The sequence below is a fragment of the Stylophora pistillata genome, chromosome 5 (assembly GCF_964205215.1).
Source record: "Stylophora pistillata chromosome 5, jaStyPist1.2, whole genome shotgun sequence".
Taxonomy (NCBI): domain Eukaryota; kingdom Metazoa; phylum Cnidaria; class Anthozoa; order Scleractinia; family Pocilloporidae; genus Stylophora; species Stylophora pistillata.
This window is the reverse complement of record NC_142523.1, coordinates 14,551,297-14,569,999: the sequence shown is the minus strand read 5'-3', so window position 1 is coordinate 14,569,999 and position 18,703 is coordinate 14,551,297. Positions and strand designations below refer to the sequence as shown.

General features: G+C 40.1%; 1 protein-coding gene across 2 annotated transcripts; it reads left to right on the top strand.

The window, feature by feature from the left end:
- Positions 1 to 1,662: 1,662 nt before the first annotated feature.
- LOC111339812 (uncharacterized) lies at positions 1,663 to 6,469 on the top strand. 2 transcript variants are annotated; one of them, XM_022946531.2, is made up of 5 exons: positions 1,663 to 1,730; positions 3,285 to 3,338; positions 3,519 to 3,810; positions 4,335 to 4,576; positions 5,573 to 6,469. In XM_022946531.2, the coding sequence occupies exons 2-5, from the start codon at positions 3,299 to 3,301 to the stop codon at positions 6,244 to 6,246; spliced, it is 1,248 nt and encodes a 415-aa protein (XP_022802266.2). In that variant the 5' UTR covers positions 1,663 to 1,730; positions 3,285 to 3,298; the 3' UTR covers positions 6,247 to 6,469. The 2 variants fall into 2 exon arrangements, with proteins under 2 accessions (XP_022802266.2, XP_022802267.2); XM_022946532.2 differs by lacking the exon at positions 1,663 to 1,730 and adding an exon at positions 2,868 to 3,200.
- Positions 6,470 to 18,703: the final 12,234 nt, after the last annotated feature.

Sequence of the window (18,703 nt, the reverse complement as noted above, 5' to 3'; positions counted from 1 at the left end):
ATTGCTTAGCGTCGATTTAAACCACAACGTCGCCGAGTGAGTTAAATTTTGAATTCCACAGATTTGAGATAAAACGTTAGACATGCATTTCCCTTCATGAGCACTGCAGTTTAAAATATAGCTATTCCACTTTGACTTAGATGAGCAACATATCAAAACATTGAAGCTGAAATTTTAAAAAACTTTCAACACCCCACCCCTTAGTTGTTAATATCACAAACCGACGCTTTCTGACTGATAACGCGAGTCAATTAACTTAAGAAGTTTCTTGAAGTTTTTCAACAAGGTCAATTAAGTCAAAAATACTCTCTGGCGTACAAAGACCACGCCATAAAACAAAAGAATAGGCACTTTAATAACTGCAAAGTTGAGCAAACTAATGGCTGGGACTTCAACTTGCGAAGGTAACAACACGACATGGTGAAATTTCTCACCCCCGTCTGTAAAGTGATTGAATACAGAAAAGAGTATAGGTTTTTTTGTTTGAACTGAATCCCAACCTAAACACGCATGACAGAAAAACAGAGAACATGAATCAAGAAACTTCAGAAAACCTTTCTACTTTGCACGCTCGGCTCGGACGAAATACCCACAAATTAAAGTACTGATAAAATTTTTTGTACTTTGGTAATTATGTATCAAGTTTCAAGAGTTATGCTACCATCTCTACGTGATCGCACCATGGAGTGATAATGGAAGTAAAAGTTTAAAAAACACGTTAATGCCCCACCATTAACTTATTGATGCTACAAATCAATAGATTCTGACAACTGTACAAAAGCTTACTCTGTTGAAAAAAGTAATTTTAAAACGTTCCATTTGGTCGCTGATGCAATTCAAATGCGTTGAGAACATCGTCCAGTGGTATAACAATAGCAGTCTTCACGGTCCATTAGATTAAAATAAACTTCCTGGCGCATAATGATCAGAAAATGCAACACTAGTTTTAAGTTCTACGCACAGCTTCAAAGGCGTAAACACTCTTCTGAGCTTATAAGGCAATAATGAGATACGAGAAGCACATGTTGGGTAGGCTTTTGAAAGGATCCCTCTTTGGGCGAAGAAGGGGATGGGGGGTCTAATTTACGCTTTCAGAAAACGTAAAAAAAAAATCCACGCTGAAATAGTTTTTTTGCTCAACCTACATGTAAGTTTACCGAATAGCAGAAAAGTCATCTAAGATATTTAATACAAGTATTGCTAACTTAAATGACTACGGCTAGAAGAACTTAAACAATTTGGTTGTTTTGCCTAAGTAGATTACGATGCATGCAAGTTTACATATGATTTTTTTCCCTTTTTCTTTCTTTTCTTTATGCCTGAGCGCACCTTTTTTTTTCTCATCAACTACTTGCTCGTCTAGATCAGATAACATTAAGTGACTTGTAGATGGTATTGCATATTTTCTTCAACAGCAAGCCACCGTGCCACAATACTAAGTAACGGTACGATGCTTATGCCATGTCGAGCTTTCTGTTCTCTGAGCAGCGGTGAGTAACGAAGCGTGATTTACAAATCACTGCTCATAGCATAGTCCGGAAAAAACACTTGAAAAAGTTTTTCAATCTGTTTTACCTTTAGCGGTTTCCCACGATGGAAACTATTTTAGAACAAAATTATTTACGCTAGCAAATGACATAAAAAGGGTGCTCATTTTATTGCTCGAACACACTAACGCCTTTTCGTCCGAGCTGCTGAAACCTCCACAGTCTTGTGACAAGTTGTGCAAAGTAAGTTTCTCCCGTTCTTTTGCGAATTTTTTTTTATCATACTTCAGGTTAAGTGTAAGAGCTGAACGTGGTTGGTATCTTGAAAAACTATTTTCCTTAGTAAGAGAAATCGCTCTTTACAAATATTTCTGTTGAAATAAGACACGCCTTGCAGAAAAGACGTTTAAAAAACTTTGTCGGAGGTATAACCTACGACGAGGGTAAAATCAGGGAAAAGCTGCATAACAAGCATATTTCTTGGTAACACTGAATAAAGTTACATATTGCCCGCAGCACATTCGGAGTAAGTTTTCAAAAGGGCCCTGCCCCAAAGTTACACAAGTGTGTTAAATATATTCTGAGCTGCTAATCAAAAAGTGCGCAACTGGGTCTTAAAACTACTGATTTTAGAGATGAACATTTTATCCATTTCCTCGTCTTCCATTGCAAATGCCTAAGAGAACTTGCGAAGTTTAAAGTGCACCTAAACCCAAAAATTTTTTTTCGCTTAACGAAATAAGCTTATTTTTTGGAGTATTTCTGTGCAAAAATTTTTTAATTTGGTTAAATCTTAAATTTTCTGTGCCTAGTCAAAATACGGAAAATCGGCCGCCATCTTGCCCCACGACCGAGTTTAAAGAGGAATGGCTCTAGCGGATAATGTGACGTCAAATCGAGAACACGAAAGTCTGCTTTTCACACATTTTCACTTGTTTGGGAAGGTTGTGGTCGATATTGTCCGAAATATGCCGACCAGGTGTGTTGTATGAGGAATGTATGAAGTGTGATACCCTCTTGCAAATTTCGCACGTTGCTACATCCTCCTACAACACACTTAGTCGGCATATTTTCGGACAAAATCGACTACAACTTTCCCAAACAAGCGAAAATGTGTGAAATGCAGACTTTTCGTGTTCTCGATTTGACGTCACATTACCTGCTAGAGCCATTCCTCTTTAAACTCGGCCGTGGGGCAAGATGGCGGCCGATTTTCCGTATTTTGACTGGGCACAGGCAATTGAAGATTTGAGCAAATAAAAAAATGTTTGCACAGAAATACTCCAAAAAATACGCTTATTTCGTTAAGCGAAAAAAAATTTTGGGTCTAGGTGCACTTTAAAATTCAGTAACTCTCTAGCTTGCTTCTCACAATAAGCTAATTTTGATGTCTGTCATATTTTTATCCCCAAAAAATTGTTCCTATTTTACAAATCCCTTCAGGACAAAGCCAATCAAAGTCGAAAGACCAGGCACACTTTTTAGTGACCCACTGACTCCCAAACCGATCATACTGCTCGGTTTTTTCATGTTAGAGATATTTTCTCTTCTTTCTTTCTCTCACGGTCGAGTTTTGATCCCAAAATCTCTCTATATTTCGGGAGGATCAGAGAACCAATAATAATCCGCCTTTGAGCATAAATTTTGTCATTTTTTAGTCAATAAGGCAATCAGTCAGTCAGTCGATCAGCCAGTTTGTCAGTCATAAAGAGGGTAAGTTCCTAAAGAAACTGGTACTGCATCGGCGGTCTCTATGATGTACATTTGGGCTTTAAAAATTTATTTCTCTTTATTTAGCTTCCTTTTTGCAAATGATGTTGACGAAACTGTTGCTTGCTGTGGCTTTATCAGGTAAAACAACTCGTTCTTTCGCAATGATATTTCCTCTAGGGAAAGTTTTGTATTGAATTTAATGTTGCTGATGATTCATTTGTAGCATGCGGCCCTATTCTAATTGGCTAACACCGACTTGTCAAATGAGTCTTGTAAGGTTAAGTTCATCACTCATTCAATATTTTTCTTGTTTTGCAGTTTGTGCTGTGGGTCTAAGTAACAGTAAGTCCTGCTCCAAAGAAGGAACCAAAGTTTTAAACGAGTGCGGTGATACATGTTACTGCAATAATGGTCAACTGCAGTGTTGCCGAGTGCGAAAGGAATTTACATCTATGACTGAACACGAGAGAACTTTGTACGTTGACGCCGTAAGGATAGCTTCGACCGATCCTACATATCGAGACGATTATAAGGCACTTATTACTTTGCACGAAAAACTCTTCCACGAAGGAATTCATGATCAGGAACAGTTTCTTCCCTGGCACCGTTGGTAAGTGACTAGGAGGGCAAGCATTAGGGTAAAATAACTATGAATAAATGTCAATTTCAGCAGATTTAAGCCTCTGACGGATACGGATGTCTACATTTTCAATAACTCACCCAACGAGTTCTCCCTCAAGAAAGATTATTTCCTTGTTATCTGAAGTTTTTTCATCCACAAAACTTATTCCCAAGCTGCCTGCCATTACCTCATCCACGGGATTTTGTTTCACTTAGAAGATTAGACCTAGACAACATAGGTTTCGGAAAACACTCGAGAGACTGGGTGTAAATAATTCAAGTGGAATTAAATAATCCTAATGGAATTGACATATGCACATCCCAAAGCCTAGTCAACAGGCCTCCCTCTATGTTCATTCGCTTTATCTTTGATTCAGTTTAAAGAGTGCGTATATCAACGACACGTAAATATTTCTAACCTTTCTTATCTCTTCCATTAAAGGACATACGACCATCTCCATTTACCAGCTTTATGTTTGACACCATGTTTCTTGTTTGATATTTCTTCCCCAGGTTCACTCTTCAATATGAAAACTTGTTGCGCCGAGTTGACTGCCGAGTAACCATCACTTATTGGGACTGGAGCCTCGTATCAGGTGACCCATGGAACACTGACAAAGGTAGAGTTTGGTATGACGGACCATCTGGACTTGGAGGCGATGGCGTTCCACCATCTCTTTGTATTCAAGATGGAGTCTTCCGTGAAGATCTTTGGAATAAGACAAACGGGCAGTGTCTCCGAAGACGCTTCAATGGTTAGCTGTTTTCAATATTAGTTTATCAATTGTTTTCGGCTTTGGATAATGCATGTTACGAATCCTTTCGAATTCTGAATAGTTCACTCAACTGGTTAAAAGTTAATATTCCCGATCGCCTTACTGATGATCGAACAGTATTCCACTCAAACGTTTTTACGCTGGATCTCTTTTTCGGCTGGAAGCGAAAATTTCCCCAGAGCGATTAAATGTATCGTTGAGGATAAAGGCTACAAATTGCGATATGAAACTCTTAATGGTAGAAATATTCGAAATAACACTTAAATTTTGAAAAAAAAATTATGAAGTAGAAAAAGTAACGACGACAACGAACTGCTGGTTATCCTCCAAATTTCAGGATCATTTAGAAATCTGCCTCAAAAATTTTCACGTTTTGTGAGGACCTTGAGTTATAAAAAGCTCATATATGTAGTCTATTCAAGAAGCCATAATATTAGTCTCCTCAATTCACTTCTATACAGGAATACATTTAAAAATGTGCGCATTTCAGGTTTTAAGCAAAAAGAACCAAATACTCGTCGGAGCTTCAAAAATTTCACAATTTTGCTCAATGTTTATTACAAACTCGAACAGCTCATTCCTTATCGCAGTGGGGTTAAGGAAAATAAATATCGATTCACTAGACCACGAGTTGGTTTCATTCTATATTGAATAGTACGTTGCAAAACCTCAGATGCAAAATAAAATCGTAACGTCATATTGAAAGAGCATGTAGCCATTCTCAGTTGTTTGCAGATACTCGAATCCATCCATAGAAATCTAATCTGAATACAACTTATCGCAACAAAAGAATCTCTCAGCTTTCTTAAAAGAGATACTTTTGCCTAAGATTCGCCACTTAATATAAATGGAGAGTTGCCTCCGAAGCAACGATTTAATTTCTTAGTTTACAATATGAAATTATCATGGCAATGGCAATATGGCTCAAGTCATTGAAAGTTAGTAAAGTATAGTCATCAACTCTCGTTTACGTAGGTTTCACTCCAGACGCGGTGGATGTCTTCCTGGTTATGGAACAGCCCGCTACCATTGATGGTTTCAAAAGCTTCGAGGTTGGCCTTCGCGTGGATCTCCATAATAAAGTTCACTGCCAGATAGACGGTGACATGTGTGAGATTACCGCTGCTGAAGCTCCTGAATTTTTCCTTCATCATGGCTTTATCGATAGGATCTGGTCCGACTGGCAAAACAGAGGCCCAGATTACTTGACCATCTTTTTTGCTAACTTGACGGACCCCATGGAAGGAACAGAGTATAGCCCTAGAGATTTTATTGACAACAGGAATCTGCCAAACGTAGAAAGTCCCGAAGGAAAGACCTGTATTTCATACGAGGCCCCCTTGGTACCTGTCTACCAGGAGGTATGGAAGCTCCTGCGGGGAAAGACCCGACAACAGATTCTCAAAGTCCCACGACACCCCCTGAAGCCTCTTACTGATCGCCAGATGAGGTTTTTCCAGGTCAGCCCAGAAGAGCAAAGAAAAGCCAAAGAAATTCTGCAAGGATTGGAACCACGTTTCAAGCTGAAGGCTACTGCTTCACTTTTTGGAGAGGACAGGAGTCTTGGATTCAAATTAGCCTCTCTTCGACCCACCAACGGAAGGAAGCGTTCATTCATTAAAAGAAAGAAAACCCTTCTGAATGAGTAAGTGGTGGATGTCTGGTAACAAACTGTAGCCCCTGACACTTCTTGCATTGTTTTCAAAGTTGTTTTTTATTCGCATAAAACGGGCATCCAGTACTCATAGATAAAACGTTTAACTAGATAATAGATGCGGTTATAGTTGATAGTTTCGTGCAAAAATGCATGATAACTAAAGTGGTTAGAGATTGAACAAATTTGAAAAAATAAAGCGTTTTGTCATTGCTTAATGTCAGTCGTGGTGAAAATAGTTTTACATGAGCTGCCTTCGAAATTCAAAATCAAAACTAGTATTATTCTCCATTATTATTCAAGATCATTATTCATGGCAAAAAGAAAAAGAAAGAAAGAAAACTCATAATGAATCCAATTCATACTTTTGAATCATTTCATTCCCTTGAAAAACGCTTTAAAGAACTTTTTTCTCTCCCATTTTTTCTGTTTCGTCGCTAGATTTCCTAAAAAACGCACATACTTTGGATTGGAGAATTTTGTTAAGATGTTCTTGCCAATTCCTTTGATAAAAAATCGAAATAAGGGCAAGTTTTAAAAAAACCTCAATCAGCAAATTAGAAAAATAATGGGAAAATAAAGGGAAAAAAGAAAGAAAAAAAATCTAGAAAATTAAAGAATTAATTATATAAGTACCGTAACCCTTCTACTCATCGGACGTGATCATTTGTGACCCTCCACGGATTTCAGGGAAGAAGGTGAACGCACGCACACGGTGCGCTCGCACACTAAAACAAAAGAACGAGCTTTTAGCACGTGAAGAAAGGGGTAAGTTTCTAAAGAAACCGTGGTGCTGCGTCGGTGGGGGTAAGAAACTAATTTGGTTATATCAACTAAGTTAAATTGTAAATTGGCCACCGTAAAGAGATAAAAAGCTGACGTTTGGAGCGTTAGCCCTTCGTCAGAGCGTTCGTTTTAACACGTGAGCTTCGTGTTAGTGACTTGCCTCATTAACTTCGCAGCCATTGTCTTGCTGCGCACGTTAGAAACAAAAGAGCGTGTTCAGATCTTGTTTCCAACTTTGCACGATATAACACGGAGACTGTGCCAATTTTATATCACGACTCTTAAAGTTAAAGTTGCTCTTGATCTGCACAAGAAGTAAGTCATGAGCTTTAAGGCTTTTTAGCGCACCGATAAGCCCGGCCGTTATACAATGCTCAATATCCAGAGCACCTAAATCGCCAAACATAAAGGAATATCTCGACTTGTTGTCCATCATTTAAAACTGTTTGATTTTTTTCCTTCATTTTCGAATTCCTCATTTTCTTAAAACAACTTGCAAAACACGGGCCGAACGACAAAGTCCTCTGCTCTTGAAATCGTGCATGAACTTTTGAAGTCGGGTAGCAAGCACAAGCTTTTTAAAATAATAAGAGCGAACCTGTGTGATGCAAAAAAAATGGCTACTTCACTAGCTATGCGAATCTTTTTGTAGGTTTTGTCGAACATCAATTTTTCAGCCAATACAACGGGTCCAAACCTGAACTCTACGGTCCCTACATCGACGACTGTATCGGCGCTACCTCCTCTACCAGAGAGGAGCTCACTCAATTCATAACCGCAGTCAATTCTTTTCACCCGGCTCTGAAATATACTTGGGAAATTTCTGACAATTCTTTATCCTTTTTAGACGTCAAAGTTTCAATTGAAGGTAACGGTTTATGCACTAGTGTGTATTACAAACCTACAGACTCGCATAATTGTTATATTAGTCTTCTCATCCATCTCACGTTAAGAATTCCATTCCTTTTTCTCAGTTTCTAAGACTTCGTCGTTTATGTAGTAATGACTCTGATTTTCACCACAAATCAGAGTCAATGTGCCAGTTCTTCGATAAACGTGGTTACCCTGTTTCCGTCGTTCAAGCGGGTTACCACCGCGCTCAACTTATTGATCGACATTCAGCACTACAAACGTCGCATAAGGAAGATTCCGACCGCATTCCATTCACTCTCACGTTTCACCCTCACAACCACTCAGTTAAATCCATCATTCTTAAAAACTTTAAATTACTTCAAAACGATCCAGAGACAAGCACTATCTTTTTGCAGCCTCCGCTCATTTCATTCAAACGCGACAAAAACTTAGGCAATTTTTTGGTCAGAAGTTCTTTTCAGACTAATGAGCAACCAGGCACTTTTAAATGCGCTCGTGCACGATGCAAAACATGTCCTTTCATTCACAACACTGATAAAATATCGGGACCTAAACGATCCATTAAGATCACCGATCACTTCACGTGCACCTCCGCTAATGTAATCTATTGCATAACTTGCACTTATTGCAAAAAGATATACATCGGCGAAACAGGCAGAAGACTAGGTGACCGATTCCGAGAACACCTTCGAGACGTGGAAAGGAATGACAAGGACACATCGAAACCAGTCGCTAGACATTTTAATTTACCTAATCATTCTAAGCAACATATGGCAATCTGCGGTCTTTCCTTGCACTTAGGTGGCACGGAAAGACGTAAAACTCTTGAACAAAAGCTCATCTTTCAAACCGGCAGTCTAAATCCCACAGGGATCAATGAACGCTTTTCATTCCATTAATTTATTCATGTTTTTCTCGTTGCCATGCACCCACCAATAACGTAGCTCCATTTTCTGCCTTTAAAAGCACACACAACCCACAATTCCTCTATTCGCTCCGACGAAGGGCTAACGCTCGAAACGTCAGCTTTTGTAATCATTACGGTGGCCAATTTACCATTTCAACTTTGTTGATATATCCAAATTAAATGGCTACTTCTTTGAGGGTAAAATGTGTTCTCCAGAGAAGTTTGAACCTTAACTTTTGCTCAGTTTATTATTATTATTATTATTATTATTATTATTATTAAATTTAAACTTATACCGCGCAGTTTCTATAAAAAATATTCAGTTTGCGAACTAAAGAGATCGTTAATACCTTGGACAATTTTGATTTTGATTATCCTCGCCTTACAGTTGCGTTACGCAAAGGTATAGACCGCAATACTAAAGACTAAGAGCTCGTAAGATTCCAAGATCGGCGTGCAGAAAAAAATAAGCGGCTTCACTAGGAAAGCTTCGTTTTGCGTCGGCTAACTAGCGGTTATTTATTTTAAAAATGCCGGTTTGCATAGAGTGATGAACAGGGACCGCGTAGGAGACATGGAGCTGGAAATCTGTCGCTGAAAGGATTCACAAAGATTCGGTTCTGGGCTTATTAACTGTGTGAAGCGATAAGGAGTTATATTTTACAAGGTAAGAACTAAGTTTTAAAAAGGTAATTCATATGTTTAAACTAGGCCCCTCCAGAAAAACATCAAGTACCAATCGAAGCACCATCCGACATCAGTTCTCCTCCAATGAATAAAGGCCTCTCAGAACTGTCCTGTCATTGTGATTGTGGACAAGGGAGGAAATTTGATTTTTGACAACTTTCACCTCGAGTTACAGGTGTTTAGTATCATAGAAGAGCATTCTACATATCACGAATAGATTTCCAGTGTGTTTCACACTTGTCCGTTGAAAAACATGTTTCGGGAAACCTCTCATGTTTGGGGCCAGCCACTTTGACCACTAGTTTTGCAAGTTGGTGGCTCCTAAGGAGGCGTTGTTACTCATAAGCATAAATTTTTTTTTGCTGTAAGTGGCATTAAACCTTCTTCCATAAGGACCCATTCAACCGGCAAGGAATCCCCATTCCACTGCAAATCTGTTTACAGTGTCTCCCACAGCTGGACATGTCAACAGCACTCCGCCACAAGACAGAAACATACCACACTCTCAAGAAATTTGCAATAAATGGAAAAAGTTACCCAGATCAAGTACCCCTTCTCCTGATCAAATATCTGGCGCACTAAACTAGAAACAGCCCAACCAACAAACTAAAGATTTCCTAATGTTTGATGTAAAATCTGACAGGAATGAACAAAATAGTGCTTGAACAATATTAATACCAGAGTAAGACCAAACTCAGATCTAAGTCAGTAGATATGATGCCCATATTATTACTGGTAGAGCTACAAACATAGATAAGGATTCAAATTATTCTCATTTTTTGATGTAAGTGAGTTTATCGGGGTGTACATTCAATGATGCCACCGAATAAAAGACCTTCCTCAAGACTCCACTTGTGATTTCTTTTGATCTCTTTTCCAAAACTTTTTTCCAAAATTTGATTTGCCAAACTAGGGTTGCAGCTTATCCACTAGTGCCTCTTTTACCCAGTGTTTACAGTATGTTTTATATTAAATTTGAAAAGTTAGGCAAGTTTCTGTCAGAACTTTATAGTTGCAAAATTCATTTGCTTAGAAGTTGTCATTTTTATCATTTTTAGGTTGTCAGAGAAAAGACAATATTTCCTGTCACTGCTGTACTCCCACTTGGCAATTTCTTTTCTTTTTTTACATTCCTAATTGCATTCTTATGTTTTTGCACGCACATTTTTTCTTTATTGTTTTCGCATTCTTTTCACTCCTGGTGATTTATTTCTGTTACACCTTTTCGCATACTTTTCCTTTGTTTAATTTTATCTGTATGAGTTTCTTGCTGAAAATGAACATTGGGGTATCAGAGTCCGTTCATCTCTAAGATTTTTTGTCCTTCACGTTCACAAGTCATACAAAATTTTAGAAGTGCCTTTCCTTGCCTGATTGCATTTCCTCTAATTGTTTTGCTTCTTTCTATTCCTTCTACTTGCAGTTTGTAATAACTTGTGATTGTTTTATTCTCCATAACAACCACGATCAACTGTAATGTTAGTGAACAATAAGGTGTTCGTGAGTTGAAACCTGGACTTTGTTGGCAGGCACAGTCTCCAATCTCCCATTATGCAACCCCTTTTGACTACCTCAGTGCCACTTATAAAGTTAGTACATTTGCAGAAGATCTGACATGGCCACACTCCAGGGAGTGTTATTCTTTTAGGTTGATGGCAATCTTTTTAATCTTTCTACTCATTTGACGTGTTAGAATATAGCATTTCCATTTCCTAACCAGGTTTTTATATAATGATCATTTCTCGATTCTATCCCTGGCGGAGTGCTAATAAGATCGTATTCAATCTGAGTGGTCCAAATCTCAGTGACTCCTTTGAACTATGCAGGAGCACTAAGACAAAATCCAACCATCAATATGATTAAGACACAAACCAAACACAAAAGTAAACTGTTATAAATACTCCTTATTTGCCAAAGTTATCAAGTTTTGGAACGATCTTCCAAGTAACATGATCTAATGCCATATTGCCACAAGACTATAATTAAGGAATCAAATGAATATTTACTGATTGAACATTCTATACTTTTTTAATGAGATCTCTGTGATTTTTTTATATATTTTATTACCTTGAATTTATATTAGTGTTTTTATAATTATTATTACTATTTTCTTATTGCTATATTTCTATAGTTTCTTTTCTCTTTAAGAGATCCTGCAGGTTTAACCTCGGGGCTTCCTTTCTCTTAAGAACAATTCTTAGCATGACAGTGCCTGTTATTTTCTTTAAAAAAGTGTTGTATTGTATTCACTACCCTTCTCTTCTTAACCAAAATGAGAGCAATCATGTCAGAGGAGACAGTACAAAGCCTACTTGCTAACAGATTCTGGCTGTAACATTCAAGGAAAAGCTGGGAGAAATATTTCCATGGATTCATTCCTTGAGCACAAGATTAATTCCTTAAATTAAGTCAAACTTGGATCTCCTTGACCCGGATTTCAAAGAAGAGTCTTCCCACTCCCAGAGAATAGAAATTATGTTTAATTGGTGTCACTGAAGGTATTTTGATTGATGGTAGTGTGGATCAGGATTATAAGAAATCAAAAGAAGACACCAGACTCAATGTTTTGTGCACACTGCCAGGAAGAGAGGGTTATCACTCCTTTCCACATTTATGAGCAAACCTTGGGAATGAAATAGATAATAGAGACTTGTGCAGATGGAAATTAATTGCTGTGAAGTTTCTTCACACTAAAGCAGACAGTGTATGGTAAACGCCATAAATTGCAATTGCATTGCCTACTTGCTAACATACTTTAAAGCACAAAAGCGTACATAGCTATTGTAAGAAACGGCAAGTAAAGGTTTAAACGGTTTATTGAAAATCACACTGCGCCAGGACGACCGAACTACGTGCTGCTCCTGAAAAACCACGAGGTCCTCGCACATACTTGGACAATGACGCATACAGAGCTGATTGACATAATCACAATAGAGTATTATAAAAAGTCACACAACTTGTCACATCTTCCCTTTTTCCTAAGAAACGTTATACGAAACAACAACAACGGAAAAAAACATTAGGGAGTGACAAAGTATTTGAACCAATGGGGTAGCTTCACTTCCCGTTACGACCGCCTCGGTCCAACGTGAAATTCAGATGGTGGGCAGTTTCCGGGTGGGACAGTGGCCTCGGGCTTAGGGCTTGCTTCTGCTGACTGATCCGGAATAATTAGTTCTGGGACATCTTTGGGTTCTTCTGCGTCGATTAGCTACCGTCGATTTCTCCTATACACCGTCTGTCCTACCTGTACCCTATAGCCCCTTGGGCCAGCTGTAGCCGTGCATGTTCCGGAACTTCATGTTTTCTCACCAGGTAGTTTCATTCGCACTGTTTCTCCCACGCTGATTGGGTCTAAAGGTTTGGCTTGCTTGTTGTAGTAGTGCTGTTGTCTTTGCTTGGTACCTATCAACTTGCGAGTGTCCTCCCCAGTGGGAAATTTGGGCTGTAACAGTGAGCCTGCTACCGGCATCAGTGTTTTACACCGGCGACCCACGAGGCGTTGGGCGGGACTGGTGCCAATTCCTGCCGTGGGTGTGTTACGCCAGTCTAAGAGTGCCTGAAACTCTGATGCTCCAGACGCCTTGCACTTTGTAAACAAATTCTTTACTGTCCGAACTGCATTCTCTGCCTCTCCATTAGACTGAGGATAGGCCGGCGAGGATGTCTTGTGCTGGAACATCCAGATCCTGGAGAAAACTGAAAACTCGGCGGACGAAAACATTGTCTGTGACCAGAGTGTCTGGAACTCCAAATCTTGCAAATATGGCTTTCAGTTCCTTGATGATAGCTCGAGAAGTAATGCTGCTCAGGCGGGCCACTTCGATAAAGTTACTGTAGTAGTCGCAAACAACTAACAACACCCTGTTATCGAATTCACAGAGGCCAGCGGCAACCTTTGCCCACGGGCGTGCAACGAACTCGTGTGACTGCATTGGCTCCTTTCCTTGCTCATTGCGATGGGATAGGCAGATATCGCACTTAGAAATATATTCTCTCCGTTCCGTGGCCATACGTGGCCAGTACAGGGTTTCTCTGGTCCGGCGCAGACATCCCTCAATACCAATGTGAGACGCGTGCGTCTTCTCCATGAGTTCCTTTCTCATCGCTACAGGAACAACAATCTGCTGACCTTTGAAGATAAGCTCGTCCTGAATAGTTAACTCATCGCGCACGTCAAAGTAAGGGCGAACACATTCGGGTGCTTGAGCTCTATTTTCCGGCCATCCGCCTCTGGTCACTTCCCGTAACTTCTGCTGTACTGGGTCATCTGCGGCTGCATTTTTCAGCTGTTGCCAGCGGTCAACGGTCACTGGGAGCCAGCTACGGTGGTCAACGTTTTCCAACTCTCTGGAGAACTCGGTGGCGTTCACTTCTGGTAGGTAGGCGCGACTTAAGGTATCTGCCAGTAGCATTTCTCTTCCTTTGTTGTATTTCACTTTGAGATTGTACTTCTGCAGGCGCAACAACATTCTGTGGAGTCGTCTGGGGGCTGATGCCAGTGATTTCATAAAGATCGCCTCCAGGGCTTTGTGATCCGTTTCTACATTCACCAGGTCTCGGCCATACACATAGGCGTCAAAACGATCGCAAGCAAAGACTATTGCCAGGAGTTCTTTCTCAATTTGAGCATAGCGTGTCTCGGCTGGTGTCAGGGTTCGTGAGGCGTATCCGACGGGCCGCCCATTCTGCATCAGAGCGGCTCCCAGGCCGGACTGGGATGCGTCGCACTGTAGTGTAACTTCTTCCTTGAGATTATAGTAACGCAGAAGTGGGGTGCGCGTAACCACTTCCTTTAACTTGACAAATGCTGTCTGTTGAGGTTCATTCCAAACCCACTGTACGTCATTCTGTGTTAAGTCCCTTAGAGGCTTAGTTGTATCGGAGAGATGAGGAAGAAACTTGGCCAGGTACTGAGCCAGTCCCAGAAGACGTTGTACTCCCAGCTTGTCTGTAGGGGGTGGCATCTCAACAATAGCTCGGACTTTGGCGGGATCTATTCCCAGTCTCTGATCAGTAGCCATGTGTCCAATGAAGAGCACTTGTGACTGTCGCAGCCTGAGCCTCTCTAAGTTTAGGGGAACATTTCTTTCCTTGCACCTTTGGAGGAAGAGCAGAAGATTTTTGTCATGATCCTGAGCCGCTTCTTCAAACGTGTCACCGTAACCGACTGTAATTAAATCATATGATGCACGATCCTCGCAGTAGATAGCGCTATTTAAGCAATAGCGAAAATCAGGCCTGTACGGGATTCAAACCACTGACCTCTGCGATACTAGTGCAGCGCTCTTACCAATTGAGCTAACAAGCCAACTGGGAGCAGGCCGTTAAGTTGATTCGTAATAAACCCGTGAAAGTGATAAATGGGATACAATGAAATATATGAAGTTCATATATTTTGTACTGCGGTATTAGATACATATGATGCACGATCCTCGCAGTACATAGCGCTATTTAAGTAATAGCGAATATCAGACCTGAAAAAAATCAGGCCTGTACGGGATTCGAACCACTGACCTCTGCGATACTAGTGCAGCGCTCTTACCAATTGAGCTAACAAGCCAACTGGGAGCAGGCCGTTAAGTTGATTCGTAATAAACCCGTGAAAGTGATAAATGAGATACTATGAAATATATGAAGTTCATATATTTTGTACTTCGGTATTAGATACGTATGATGCACGATCCTCGTAGTAGACAGCGCTATTTAAGCAATAGCGAAAATCAGACCTGAAAAAAAAAATCAGGCCTGTACGGGATTCGAACCACTGACCTCTGCGATACTAGTGCAGCGCTCTTACCAATTGAGCTAACAAGCCAACTGGGAGCAGGCCGTTAAGTTGATTCGTAATAAACCCGTGAAAGTGATAAATGAGATACAATGAAATATATGAAGTTCATATATTTTGTACTGCGGTATTAGATACATATGATGCGCGATCCTCGCAGTAGACAGCGCTATTTAAGCAATAGCGAAAATCAGACCTGAAAAAAATCAGGCTTGTACGGGATTCGAACCACTGACCTCTGCGATACTAGTGCAGCGCTCTTACCAATTGAGCTAACAAGCCAACTGGGAGCAGGCCGTTAAGTTGATTCGCAATAAACCCGTGAAAAATACAAAATATATGAACTTCATATATTTCATTGTATCTCATTTATCACAATAGATCATTTTACCCATGGGAATTTTTTTTTCTTTGTTATGCAAAATATTTTCATTGTTCCTGTCATCCAACATGGCTGCTGTGCAAAACCTCTATAATAGCCGACAAAAGGGAGTTTAAAGTAACGTGTATTATTGCCATAAATGTTCCGGCTATTTTGAGAAGAGGAACCGTCAAGATACCGCTTGAAAGTTCTTTCAATAATATGCGAAGGAAAAGAATTACGTTTTAAAGTGTCGGAAAGTTTCTTAACATCGTTTTGAAGACCGGAAGAGGTGTTGTTGATTTTGTAGATACGGTCAATAAGAGTTTGGATAAGGCCAATTTTGTAGCATTATGGAATAAAACTGAACAAATTTGTTAGGAGACCAGTGTAGGACTTTTTTATGAAAAACTGAAAAATCACGATCATTCGAAGAGTTGTCGATAAATATATCAAGAAAGGAGAGTTTAACATCATGCTCTTTTTCGAAAGTGAATTTTATGTTGGGGTGCAGTGAATTAATGTAATAAAAAACTGAGATCGCATCCTGTTCATTGTGGAAGACAGAAAAGGCTTCGTCCACATAACGCCTGTAAAGTAGAAGGCGAGTCGAATGATTAAAATTATTTAGCCATGTTCCCTCTTGGTAATCAAGAAAAAGATTAGCTAGGATGGGTGCTAACGGAGAACCCATCGCTACCCCATCAACTTGATCATAAAATTTTCCAAAATGAGTCTCAGTTGTAGCGGATGAAAACAGTTTCTTAAAGTCGGATTTCTTGATCGAAAATTTAGGGTCATGCTTGAAAATAAGATCAACAGCAATATCGATAGTTTCATTTAACGGAATAATGCTTGAATAAAACAATTAGAACTGTAAACTATGTGATTTCTTGGTTTCTCATCTCTGACTTCTGTTCTGGCAAGTTCCAATTTTCATGATAATAATCGAAATTGTAATCGAAATTGTCAAATCGACTAACTTGTAATCGAGCCCTCGATTGCTTATCCATTGATCTTATCCATTGATCTCACAAGTTATACAAGTTACTAAGACGGTTATGTTTCTGAAGAAACTGTGGTGTTGCGTCGAGGAAGGGGGGGTGGGGTGGGGTGGGGTGGGGTGGGGGACTTAGAGGTATCACAAGATAATTTGGCTCAGTCAACTGAGTTGAGGATGTAAACTAGCCACCGTAAAGAGTCTCTACAGCTGATATTTCGAGTAAAAGGCCTTCGTTTAAGCGAATAACAGGGACTAACGGTCCAAACGTCAGCTTCAGAAACTCTTTATGGTGGCCAATTTACATTATCAACTCTGTTTATAAAACCAAATTATTTTATTACACAAATTACAGCTGAACATACGCCTATTTGATATGATCCTTAATCGCAGAAGATCCCATTACATCGCACTCCTTCCGCTTTCCCAAAATTGCCAAGAAGTTATAATGATTAGGAAAATCACAACTCACCCCGCTCGAGCTTTACCTATCTGCTCCCGTTTATAACTTCATATATGTCTGTTGAAAAACCGTCAATCAAGACCGTGTGTCCCAGTTGAGCTAACTTGAGTCACAATTTGCAACATAAACCAAACAAAAAATATCGTGCAATTTTTTCGCTGCATTGTTATTATTGTGTGACATTGGCCACTAGTAACGTCTTCTGCTAAACGAAGCAGAACTGATGAAAACGAGAACTGGGAGTTTTCATCAGATCTCATGAAAACGAAGTTGGTTCTCAGCATATTTCATCTTTGAAAGAAAGGGGTGAAAAATTATTGGGTAGGATTCCAAATTTGGGAAAAAAATCCTTATCCACTTACCCAAGAGATTATAAGTTGGCTCTCTCTGTTTATATTCTCTTACTTCAACTTCAGACTTTGGCTTTTCACCCGTGGCGCAATCACGTGAGAAGCTTTAAGCCTGCTTATTACTCTTCAGACTTGGCTTTGTGAGCAGACATATAATGGCTCCATAAATCACTAGTTACGGTCTGATGTACTTCTGAACTCAAGCTCAATCCAAGTAAAGGTCTTAACTTCGTAAGCTTTCTTTTTCACCACTATTTCTAAGCCTCGTGAAAGGAAAAAATCGTTTATAGAGTTTGTCCTCTAGGCACTTTTAAGCCGGCAATATCCTGCGGATGAAAAAGGAGATAGCTCGATTCCGCCCGTTGGCATCTTTTGTACCTTGGTTTTCCTTGCCCAAGCTTTCTTGTTTCCTTTTAATTTCTACTTGTCCTTCAAAGTATGCTTTAAGCGTTGAGTGGACCTCTTGGCGTGGCCCTGCGTTCTGTGTGGTTGGCATTTGCTTGAGCCAGAGCCTCTATTGGCATTCCTTTTATGGAATGAATGATCTCTGCATCTTCTTGATCATCTGAAATGTTTCGCCTTGTTTGGCCCCCACGCGGTTCAAGTTCGATTGCATATGCGTTTCCCATTCTCTCGTCCCCTGTTTTACCATGACGTCATTATTATGCCTGGGTCTTGCGCTGAATATTACAGCGGCATTCTCCCTAAAGTCGCTAGATCCTAGACGATCTTTTAGGAACTGCCTAAGAGCGGACTGCAGTCGACTGTTTCGCATGTAGTAAAAAACTGGGTAGAGACTGAAGATTGCTAAGAATGCTAACCACGTTTTGGCCGTCGAACAGTTCCTCTAAATCTACCATTGCGAATAGGATGGCGGGAACATGAGGCAGAAAGTTGGTAGCGATTTTTATGGCGATAGCTCTGCAAGCTCAATTGTCACGTTTTAAACGAACTTCGGCTTGTAGAGGGCTTATGCTCATCTCTGCTTGCTCCTAAAATGGAAAAATATTAAATTTCTACCCCCCCCCCTCCTTCTTGACCTGTCCTCATACCGTCTACCGTCTATTTTTTCGGGGTGGGGGTGGAGTAATTGTGGGTGGGAGGTGGGGGTTGGAATTAAAAAAAGAACCGTCTGTAGAGGCGGACTTCTGACCCCTCCCCGCCAAGGTAGACCAGCTCGTGGTCCGTCTACCAAGCGAGCGTTAGATCATCATAAAGAAACTAAAGCAGTGAATAA